At 48.7% G+C, this 11,625-nt stretch overlaps 1 protein-coding gene across 8 annotated transcripts in view; it reads left to right on the top strand.

Annotated features, from left to right (window-relative positions):
- The first annotated feature begins 1,241 nt into the window (after positions 1 to 1,241).
- arnt2 (aryl-hydrocarbon receptor nuclear translocator 2) overlaps positions 1,242 to 11,625 on the top strand; it is a 503,807-nt gene continuing 493,423 nt past the window's right edge. For 5 of the 8 annotated variants that reach the window (XM_072468767.1, XM_072468766.1, XM_072468765.1 and 2 more), the window contains exon 1: positions 1,242 to 1,396. In XM_072468767.1, the coding sequence (XP_072324868.1) occupies positions 1,263 to 1,396 (134 nt within the window). In that variant the 5' untranslated portion in view covers positions 1,242 to 1,262. The remainder of the gene's footprint in view (positions 1,397 to 11,625) is intronic. The other 3 variants (XM_072468768.1, XM_072468769.1, XM_072468770.1) reach the window with 1 other exon arrangement.

The raw sequence follows: 11,625 nt of genomic DNA, 5'->3' as shown, positions 1-11,625 counted from the left end.
TGGCAAGTGGAGTTTAATGTAGAGAAGTGTGAGGTTTCATAGATTATCATAGAATTTACAGTGCAGAAGGAGGCCATTCGGCCCATCGAGTCTGCACCGGCTCTTGGAAAGAGCACCCTACCCAAGGTCAACACCGCCACCTTATTCCCATAACCCAGTAACCCCACCCAACACTAAGGGCAATTTTGGACACTAAGGGCAATTTATCATGGCCAATCCACCTAACCTGCACATCTTTGGACTGTGGGAGGAAACCGGAGCACCCGGAGGAAACCCACGCAGACACGGGGAGGACGTGCAGACTCCGCACAGACAGTGACCCAAGCCGGAATCGAACCTGGGACCCTGGAGCTGTGAAGCAATTGTGCTATCCACAAGGCTACCGTGCTGCCCCAAATTGGGACTGGCTGATGGACTTGAGGTTGTTTTCGTTGGAGAGAAGAAGGTTAAGAGGAGACTTAATAGAGGCATACAAAATGATCAGGGGGTTGGATAGGGTGGACAGTGAGAGCCTTCTCCCGCGGATGGAAATGGCTGGCACGAGGGGACATAACTTTAAACTGAGGGGTGATAGATATAGGACAGAGGTCAGAGGTAGGTTCTTTACGCAAAGAGTAGTGAGGCCGTGGAATGCCCTACCTGCTACAGTAGTGAACTCGCCAACATTGAGGGCATTTAAAAGTTTATTGGATAAACATATGGATGATAATGGCATAGTGTAGGTTAGATGGCTTTTGTTTTGGTGCAACAAAAAGGGCCTGTACTGCGCTGTATCGTTCCATGTTCTATGTAAGGTCATGGTTGAAGTGATCAACTCCACATTCCTGCCTCTCCCTTCCCCTGCCCTCCTTTAGCTCAGTGACCTGGACAGCTGGTTTGTGATGCTGAACAAGGCCAACAGCGCGGGTTCAATTCCCTACTCGAACAGGCGCCGGAATGCGACTAGGGGCTTTTCACAGAAACTTCATACTTGTGAAAGATTATTCTATTATTGTTCCTAAATCATATTGGAATACTATACACTAATATAAATGTCAGTCAGTTTTTTCTCTACAATTTTATTATTACAAGCAAACTGTTGAAATAAAATGATGTTTGTATGCAATACCCTCTTGCTGGAGACTCCCGGGCAGTGTGGGAGAGTTGGTAGCCCCCCCCCCCCCGGCCCGGGCGACAGGGGCGCTACGGAGGCCCCGCCCACTGCGATCCGGGTCCGCGGGGCGGTGGGGGCGCATGCGCAGTACGCGCAGTTCATTGTGCCCATGGCCGCCGAGATGAGCTCCGAGGTTTCTGAACCGGTGGCTCTGACAGCACCGAGCAACCCGGTGACACCCGGACCCGGGCAGGTGAGAGTGATAGGAGCGGTGCCAGCCCGCGGAGGGAAGCGGCGCTCCGGGTAAGAGTTTTACAATCACCCGAGACTTCTTCCCCAACTCCTTTTACACCCCGGGACCGGCGAGAGCGGTAGCCATTGAGGAGGTGGGGCCAGAGTAACCGGGGGAGGGGCTAGGGTAACTGGGGGAGGGACCAGAGTAACTGGGGGCAGGCCAGAGTAACTGGGGGCTGGACCAGAGTAACGGGGGAGGGACCAGAGTAACTGGGGGAGGGGCAAGAGCAACTGGGGGGAGGGGCCAGCAAAACAGTGGAGGGGCTACGGTAACTGGGGGAAGGGGCTGGGGTAATGGGGGAGGGGCTAGGGTAACTGGGTGGGGGAGGGGCTAGGATAACTGGGTGGGGGAGGGGCTAGGATAACGGGGGAGGGGCTAGGATAACGGGGGAGGGTCTAGGATAACTGGGGGGAGGGGCTAGGGTGACTGGTGGGAGGGGCTAAGGTAACTTGGGGGAGGGCTAATGTAATGGGGAGGGACTGGGGCAACTGGGGGAGGGGCTAGGGTAATGGGGAGATGCTGGGGTGACTGGGGAGGGGCTAGGGTAACGGGGAGGGGTTAGGGTAACTGGGGGGAGGGGCTAGTGTAGTGGGGAGGGCTAGGATAACTGGGGGAGGGGCTAGGCTAATGGCAGGAGGGGCTGGTAACCAGAAGGGAGGGGCCCAGAGGAAGTGGTGGGAGCGGCCAGAGGAGGCAGGAAGGTCCAGAAGAACTGGGGGAGGGGTCAGAGTAAGTGTGGGAGGGGCAGGGCATCCTGAGGGGAGGGGCAGGGCATCCTGAGGGGAGGGGCAGGGCATCCTGAGGGGAGGGGCAGGGCAACCTGAGGGGAGGAACAGGGCAACCTGAGGGGAGGGGCAGGGCAACGAGGGTTGGGGGCCACAGCAACAGGAGGGCGGGGCCAGCCAGGGCAATGGTGGGGTTGTGGTTTGTGTGCAGCCTAGCTGGAGAATGGACAACGTTTCTGGTGGGATAAGGAAGGCACAGTGCAGTGATAACCTAGACAAGGTGACCAGGGTGAAGGACTGTGGGGGAATGGTACCTGACTGTTGGAGCCTAGTTAAAGGAGGCTGGCCCCGGCAATGGGACTGCCCTGGGGAAGAGGCCAGGATATCAGCAGGAAGGGCCACACTAACCAGTTGGAGGGGCCGGATAACCAATGGGAAGGGCCCAATTCTTGCTTTTATTCTTGAAATCAAAACTTTTTCTGACTTTCAGGTGTGCTCAGTCTGCTCCATTTCAAGTAATTTTGATATTCCATAATTTATCTTGAATCCATGTCCTTTCTGACTCTCTGCCAACTTTGTGCTGGTCCATTAATTGGGAAAAATATAGCCACAATTTGCTCTCCACTTTGTACAAGGAAACTGCATTTCATACATCTCAAATCCACTAGCTTTTCATGTTTCAAATTTCAAAGTGCCTGGACCCAGGGGTTAACAGTTATCTTAAATGTGGTACTGCTATGTGGAGCAGGGTTGAATAGCCTACTCCTACTAAGTCCCATGTTCGTTTATTTTTGACAGACAACAGTTAATTACACTTATTTTCAAAATTCTATCAACATCCTGAGGGTTACCATTGAACAGAAACTGAACTGGACTAGCCATTTAAATACTGTGGCTACAAGAGTGGTTCAGAGGCTGGGAATACAGCGGCACGTAACTCATAGAATCATAGAATTTACAGTGCAGAAGGAGGCCATTTGGCCCATCGAGTCTATAGTGGCCCCTGAAAGAGCACCCTACCTAAGCCCACACCTCCACCTTGTCCCCGGAGCCCAGTAACCCCAACTAACCTTTGGACATTTTAGGGTGGCCTATCCACCTAACCCGCACATCTTTGAATCCATCTTCTGACTCCCCAAACCCTGTCACTATTTACAAGGCACAAGTCAGGAATGTGATGGAATACTCTTCAGTTGTCTGGACGAGTGCAGCTCCAACAACACTCCAGAAGCACAATCCATCCAGGGCAAAGCAGCCCGCTTGATTGGCACCTCTTCCACAAGCATTCACTCCCTCCACTACTGATGTAGAGTAGCAGCTGTGGGTACCAGCTACAAGATGCACTGCAGGAATTTATCAAGGCTCCTTAGGCAGCACCTTGGAAACCCATGACCACTACCATCTAAAAGGACTAGGGCAGCAAACACATGGGATACCACCACCTAGAAGTTCCAAGCCACTCACCATCCTGACTTGGAAATATATTGCTGTTCCTTCACTGTCACTGGGTCAAAATCCTGAAACTCCCTCCCTAACTGCACTGTGGGTGTATCTACGCCACAGGGACTGCAGTGGTTCAAGAAGGCAGCTCACAAACACCTTCTCAAGGGAAATTAGGGGTGGGTGATAAATGCTGTTCCAGCCAGTGCCGCTCACATCCCATGAATGAATTTAAAAAATCAAGAATTTTAAAAGATTGCGAGGTAATAAAGTACATGACAATGATTTGTGATCTGTCCCATTGAAACTTTTGGCAGCTCTGTTCCAGCACATAAAGGAAATCTTGGAATCAAACAGTATCTCTCGCACTGTCGCAGACAATGATAGAAAAGAGTTGTCACTTGGTAATAACATTCTCTCAAACTGAACCTCTTGGATTGGAAATTGATTTCAAGTAAGCTCATGTGTATTTTAGTTATCCAGGGCCCTGATGAAACCATATCTCAAATACTGTGTGCAGTTTTGGACTCCTTATTTAAGGAAGGATGTAAATACATTGGAGGCAGTTCAGAGGAGGTTTTCTGGATTGACACTTGGAATGAACTAGCTGCCTTATGGGGACATGTTGGACAGGCTGGGCTTGTTTCCACTGGAGTTTAGAAGAGTCAGGAGTGACCTGATTGATGTATACAAGACCTGAATGGTCTTGACAAGGTATACAATGAATGGATGTTTCCTCTCGTGGGTGAGTCCAGAACTGGGGACACTGTTTTAAAATTAGGAATTGCACTTTTAGGACAGAGATGAGGGGAATTTTCTTCTCTGAGGGGTGTCCGACTTTGGAACACTCTGCCTCAGAAGATGGTGGATGTGGGGGTCACTGAATATTTTAAGGCAGAGATAGACGGACAGACGCTCCCACTGCATATGTTCGTTCGTGTGTCCCGCAAGGGGCCATACTTTCTGAGTGAACGGTGCTTAGTTTGTCTGCTTGAATGCAGTGGATGTACCATTTATGTTGGAGTTGATATTTATATTGTTCCCCAGAGCTCAGAGTTGCAGTGGTGTGTTCACATTGTGACGTGTCATCAGCATGAGGGCTGGGATAATTGGGTTACTTACAACAAAGTCAGCTTTTTGCATAAGTTTTTTTGTTCAGCGTTCTTTTTCATTCACAGCATGTGAGTGACAAAGCCAACATTTATTGTCCATTCCTAATTGTCCTTGAGAAGGTGAGCTGCCTTCTTGACCAGCTGTAATCCATTGATACATTCAGTGCTGTGAGGGAGGGAGTTCCAAGATTTTAATGCAGCAATATGACAAGTCAGGCTGCTGTGTGACTTGGAGGGGAACCTGCAGGGTGGTGTTCTCATGATACTGCTACTTTTGTTCTAGGTGGTAGAGGTTGTGGGTTTGGGAGAGGTTGGCGAAAGAACCTTTGCGATTTGCTGCTGTCCATCTTGTAGATGGTACACAATGCTTCCACTGTGCAGGGATTGAATGCTCATTGGTGTAGATGGGATAAGAACAGAAGAACTAGGAGCAGGAGTAGGCCATCTGCCTCCTCGAGCCTGCTCCGCCATTCAGTAAGATCATGGCTGATCTTTTGTGGACTCAGCTCCACTTTCCCGCCCGAACACCATAACCCTTTATTCTATTATTCTTCAAAAAACTATCTATCTTTATCTTGAAAACATTTAATGAAGGAGCCTCAACTGCTTCACTGGGCATGGAATTCCATAGATTCACAACCCTTTGGGTGAAGACGTTCCTTCTAAGCTCAGTCCTAAATATACTTCCCCTTATTTTGAGGCTATGTCCCCGAGTTCTGCTGTCACCCACCAGTGGAAACAACCTGCCCGCATCTATCCTATCTATTCCCTTCATAATTTTATATGTTTCTATAAGATCCCTCCGCATCCTTCTAAATTCCAATGAGTACAGTCCCAGTCTACTCAACCTCCCTCGTAATCCAACCCCCTCAACTCTAGGATTAACCTAGTGAATTTCCTCTGCACACCCTCCAGCGCCAGTGCATCCTTTCTCAGGTAAGGAGACCAAAACTGAACACAATACTCCAGGTGTGGCCTCACTAACACCTTATACAGTTGCAGCATAACCTCCCTAGTCTTAAACTCCATTCCTCTAGCAATGAAGGACAAAACTCCATTCACCTTGGTACCTGGGACTTCGATGTTGTGGCCATTTCGGAGACATGGATAGAGCAGGGACAGGAATGGTTGTTGCAGGTGCCGGGGTTTAGATATTTCAGTAAGCTTAGGGAAGGTGGTAAAAGAGGGTGAGGGGTGGCATTGTTAGTCAAGGACAGTATTACTGTGGCAGAAAGGACGTTTGATGAGGACTCGTCTACTGAGGTAGTATGGGCTGAGGTTAGAAACAGGAAAGGAGAGGTCACCCTGTTAGGGGTTTTCTATAGGCCTCCGAAAAGTTCCAGAGATGTAGAGGAAAGGATTGTAAAGATTTTTCTGGATAGGAGTGAAAGCAACAGGGCAGTTGTTATGGGGGACTTTAACTTTCCAAATATTGACTGGAAACGCTATAGTTCGAGTACTTTAGATGGGTCCGTTTTTGTCCAATGTGTGCAGGAGGGTTTCCTGACACAGTATGTAGATAGGCCAACGAGAGGCGAGGCCATATTGGATTTGGTACTGGGTAATGAACCAGGACAGGTGTTAGATTTGGAGGTAGGTGAGCACTTTGGTGATAGTGACCACAATTCGATTACGCTTACTTTAGTGATGGAAAGGGATAGGTATATACCGCAGGGCAAGAGTTATATCTGGGGGAAAGGCAATTATGATGCGATGAGGCAAGACTTAGGATGCATCGGATGGAGAGGAAAACTGCAGGGGATGGGCACAATGGAAATGTGGAGCTTGTTCAAGGAACAGCTACTGCGTGTCCTTGATAAGTATGTACCTGTCAGGCAGGGAGGAAGTGGTCAAGCAAGGGAACCGTGGTTTACTAAAGCAGTCAAAACACTTGTCAAGAGGAAGAAGGAGGCTTATGTAAAGATGAGACATGAAGGTTCAGTTAGGGCGCTCGAGAGTTACAAGTTAGCTAGGAAGGACCTAAGGAGAGAGCTAAGAAGAGCCAGGAGGGGACATGAGAAGTCTTTGGCAGGTAGGATCAAGGATAACCCTAAAGCTTTCTATAGATATGTCAGGAATAAACGAATGACTAGGGTAAGAGTAGGGCCAGTCAAGGACAGTAGTGGGAAGTTGTGCTTGGAGTCTGAGGAGATAGGAGAGGTGCTAAATGAATAATTTTCATCAGTATTCACACAGGAAAAAGACAATGTTGTCGAGAATACTGAGATTCAGGCTACCAGACTAGAACGGCTTGAGGTTCATAAGGAGGAGGTGTTAGTAATTCTGGAAAGTGTGAAAATAGATAGGTCCCCTGGGCCGGATGGGATTTATCCTAGGATTCTCTGGGAAGCAAGGGAGGAGATTGCTGAGCCTTTGGCGTTGATCTTTAAGTCATCTTTGTCTACAGGAATAGTGCCAGAAGACTGGAGGATAGCAAATGTTGTCCCCTTGTTCAAGAAGGGGGATAGAGACAACCCAGGTAACTATAGACCAGTGAGCCTGCCTTCTGTTGTGGGCAAAATCTTGGAAAGGTTTATAAGAGATAATCATCTGGAAAGGAATAATTTGATTAGAGATAGTCAACACGGTTTTGTGAAGGGTAGGTCGTGCGTCACAAACCTTATTGAGTTCTTTGAGAAGGTGACCAAACAGGTGGATGAGGGTAAAGCAGTTGATGTGGTGTATATGGATTTCAGTAAAGCGTTTGATAAGGTTCCCCACGGTAGACTACTGCAGAAAATATGGAGGCATGGGATTCAGGGTGATTTAGCAGTTTGGATCAGAAATTGTCGAGCTGGAAGAAGACAAAGGGTGGTGGTTGATGGGAAATGTTCAGACTGGAGTCCAGTTACTAGTGGTGTACCACAAGGGTCTGTTTTGGGGCCACTGCTGTTTGTCATTTTTATAAATGACCTGGAGGAGGGCGTAGAAGGATGGGTGAGTAAATTTGCGGATGACACTAAAGTCGATGCAGTTGTGGACAGTGCGGAAGGATGTTACAAGTTACAGAGGGACATAGATAAGCTGCAGCGCTGGGCTGAGAGGTGGCAAATGGAGTTTAATGCAGAAAAGTGTGAGGTAATTCATTTTGGAAGGAATAACAGGAAGACAGAGTACTGGGCTAATGGTAAGATTCTTGGCAGTGTGAATGAGCAGAGAGATCTCGGTGTCCATGTACATAGATCCCTGAAAGTTGCCATCCAGGTTGAGAGGGTTGTTAAGAAGGCGTACGGTGTGTTAACTTTTATTGGTAGAGGGATTGAGTTTCGGAGCCATGAGGTCATGTTGCAGCTGTACAAAACTCTGGTGCGGCTGCATTTGGAGTATTGCGTGCAATTCTGGTCGCCGCATTATAGGAAGAATGTGGAAGCATTGGAAAGGGTGCAGAGGAGATTTACCAGAATGTTGCCTGGTATGGAGGGAAGATCTTATGAGGAAAGGCTGAGGGACTTGTGGCTGTTTTCGTTAGAGAGAAGAAGGTTAAGAGGTGACTTAATTGAGGCATACAAGATGATCAGAGGATTGGATAGGGTGGACAGTGAGAGCCTTTTTCCTCGGATGGTGATGTCTAGCACGAGGGGACATAGCTTTAAATTGAGGGGAGATAGATATAAGACAGATGTCAGAGGTAGGTTCTTTACTCAGAGAGTAGTAAGGGCGTGGAATGCCTTGACTGCAACAGTAGTAGCCAACACTACGGGCATTCAAATGGTCATTGGCTAGACATATGGACGATAAGGGAATAGTGTAGGTGGGCTTTAGAGTGGTTTCACAGGTTGGTGCAACATCGAGGGCCGAAGGGCCTGTACTGAGCTGTAATGTTCTATGTTCTAATCATCTGTTGCACCTGTAAACCAACTTTTTGCGATGCTGATCAAATAGGTTGCTGTGTCCTGGATGGCGTTGATCTTTTTGTGTGTTATTAGAGCTGCACTCATCCAGCCGAATGGAGAATTTTCCATCGCACTTGTGCTTTGTGCCTTGTAGATGGTGGACAGGCTTCCAGGAGTCGGGCATGATTACTCACCGCAGAATTCCAACCTCTGCTCTACTCTTGTAGCCAAAATATTTATATTACTGGCCCAGTTAGGTTTCTGGTCAGTGGTGACCCATAGGATGTTGATGGGAGGGCTTGAGCAATGGTAATACCGATGCATGCCAAGGACAGATGGTTAGACTCTCTCTTCTTTACAATGGTCTTTACCTGGCATTTAGGTGACATGAATGTTACTTGCCACTTCAGCTTGAATGTTGTCCAGAACTTGTTGCATTGGTGACACAGCTGAAGATGGTAGAACCTTAGGCACTGCTCTTGGGAACTCCTGGAGCATTTTCTTGGGGGCTAGATAATTGGTTTGTAACAGCCAGAACAATCTTCTTTTGTGCTAGGTATGACTCCAACCAGGGGAGCGTTTCCTCCAATTCCCATTGACCTGGATTTTACTAAGGCTGCTTAATGCCATATTTGATCAAATGCTAACTTGAAGCCACTCTAACCTCAGCTCCTGAATTCAACTCTTGTCCTTGTTTGGTCCAAGGCTGTAATGAGGCCTGGAGCCAAGTTGCCCTGATGGAACCCAAGCTGAACATTGGTGAGCAGGTTACTGCTGTAAAAGTGCTGCTTGATAGCGCTATCAATGACACCTTCACTTTATTACTGATTGGAAGTGGACTGTTGAGGTGGTAATGGGCTACATTGCATTTGTCCTGTTTGTCCGGGCAGTACATACCGTGGCAATTTTCCACTTTATCTGGCAGATATTAGTGATGTCTTGGAACAGCTTGGATAGATGTCTGAGTCTCATTAGATTTCCATTGGTCTGTTATTGTTGAAATAAGCCAACTTTATAGCAATTGGTTTATCTGAATGAGGATGTGGTTATTCATGCTTCTTGCTACCTTTAATTGTTCATTCTTACGATAAACTATTGTAATCAAATTAAGACTAAAACAGGATCAGGAAGTAACCATTTTTAGAAGACTACACCATCTGAGGTGTCCATTGCACCTTATGGATTTTGAAATTTAATGCCTCAAATGTGAAGTGATACATATTTGCAGGAAGAAGAGGAAAGGCAATATCAAATACAGCTTGCATTTCTAAAGCAGGTGCAAGAACAGAGAGACCTGAGGGTAAATAATAATAATATAATCGCTTATTGTCACAAGTAAGCTTCAATGGAGTTACTGTGAAAATACCCTAGTCACCACATTCCAGCGCCTGTTCGGGGAGGCTGGTACGGGAATTGAACCCACGCTGCTGGCATTGTTCTGCATGACAAGCCAGCTGTTTAGCCCACTGTGCTAAACCAGTCCCTGGTGTGCACAAATTGTTGACAGTACTAGGTAGGCAGGTTGAGAAAGTGGTTAAAAAGCTACATGGGCTGTGGGCTTTATAAATAGAGGGATTGAGTCATTAAAAGTGATGGACTCTTTGTGTTGTTCAGGTATGTCCAAGCTGTGATTGATTTCATTGTCTTCTGACTGAAATGTCCACTGCACCATTGCATGTACCTCCACAGAACCGGCAGTTCATGTTGACATTGTACTTGCAGCTGTGCCACCTCTGGCCTTCCTCTGGGACCTGCTGATTTTGGCCTACATGGTCCTTAGAAAATGCTGAACCGACTTCCGGGTGCGGCTATGCAGAGCTAGGTCGCATGTTCGGTAGCTCCCACTTGGAACGGACTTTTGGGCTCTTTACAGGGCCCCCACGGCAATTGTTTGACATTTCCCGGTGTGGGAAGAAGACTGCAACATTCCCCCAACAGTGTCCCCCAGGAATGATATGTCTCTTGGTTACCAGACCCGGCAGAAACAGTAAAAGATTTGGCTGTAACTGCAGGATAAACAGAGCCTCTTCCAGCATGCAGGCGGGGGAAGGGCAAGCTTAAAGCTGCAAGCTGACTTGAGGGCCTTTATTAAAGGTGAATTCTAACAGCAGAGGGAACAACCGTGAAAAGATCTCCCAAGGCCACTGAAGAAGCGGGGACGAGGCTTCCGGTGGCGGCCATGGAGGAGTAGGTCGCGCATTCGGCAGCTCCCGTCTGGAACGGACTCTCAGACCTTTTTCAGGAATTTCCGCAGACTTTTTGGGGCAGATTGGTGAGGCGAACACTGCCAAAAGGATTCGCACTCGAGACTTCGGGTTGCGGCTATGCGGAGCAAAGTCGCACAGTCGGCGGCTCCCGCAAAAGCAGACTTTTGGGCTCTTTTCAGGGCCCCCAAGGGCACTTTTTCGACGTTTCCCGGTGTGGGAAGGAGTTAATAATAGCTCCCTGTCAGTATATGGCTTTAACTAGGGGCGGGGCGACAAAAAAGGTGGTGGTGGACCAGAAGAAGGGAGGGAAGAAGGACAAAATGGCAGCGGGCGGAGATCAGGCAGCGTGGAGGCAGTGGGCGGCGGAGCAACAGGAGGGTATCCAGCGCTGCCTCAGAGAGATTAAAACGGACCTGCTAGAGCCGATGAAGGCTTCTATTGATAAGCTGCTGGAGACACAGACGGCCGAGGGGGTGGCGATCCGAGAGGCTCGACAAAAGATCTCTGACAATGAGGACGAGATCTTAGGCCTGGCGGTAAAGTTGGAGCTGCACGAGGCGCTCCACAAGAAATGGCAGGAGCGGTTTGAGGAGATGGAGAATCGGCCGAGGCGGAAGAATCTGCGGATTCTAGGCCTCCCGGAGGGGCTGGAAGGGCTGGACGTGGGGGCCTCTGTGGTCACCATGTTGAACTCGCTGATGGGAGTGGGGTCCTTCCAGAGGCCCCTGGAGCTGGAAGGGGCCCATAGAGTGTTGGCGAGGAGGCCCAAGGCTAACGTGCCTACCCGGGCGGTGCTGGTGCAGTTCCATCGGTTCGTCGATCGGGAGTGTGTGCTCAGGTGGGAAAAGAAGGAGTGGAGCAGCAGGTGGGAGAACGCGGAGGTTCGGATATATCAGGACTGGAGTGCGGAGGTGGCGAAG

This window comes from Scyliorhinus torazame, chromosome 12 (genome assembly GCF_047496885.1).
Source record: "Scyliorhinus torazame isolate Kashiwa2021f chromosome 12, sScyTor2.1, whole genome shotgun sequence".
NCBI lineage: Eukaryota > Metazoa > Chordata > Chondrichthyes > Carcharhiniformes > Scyliorhinidae > Scyliorhinus > Scyliorhinus torazame.
Note: the sequence above shows the minus strand (reverse complement) of the source record. Positions and strands in the feature narration are given on the sequence as shown.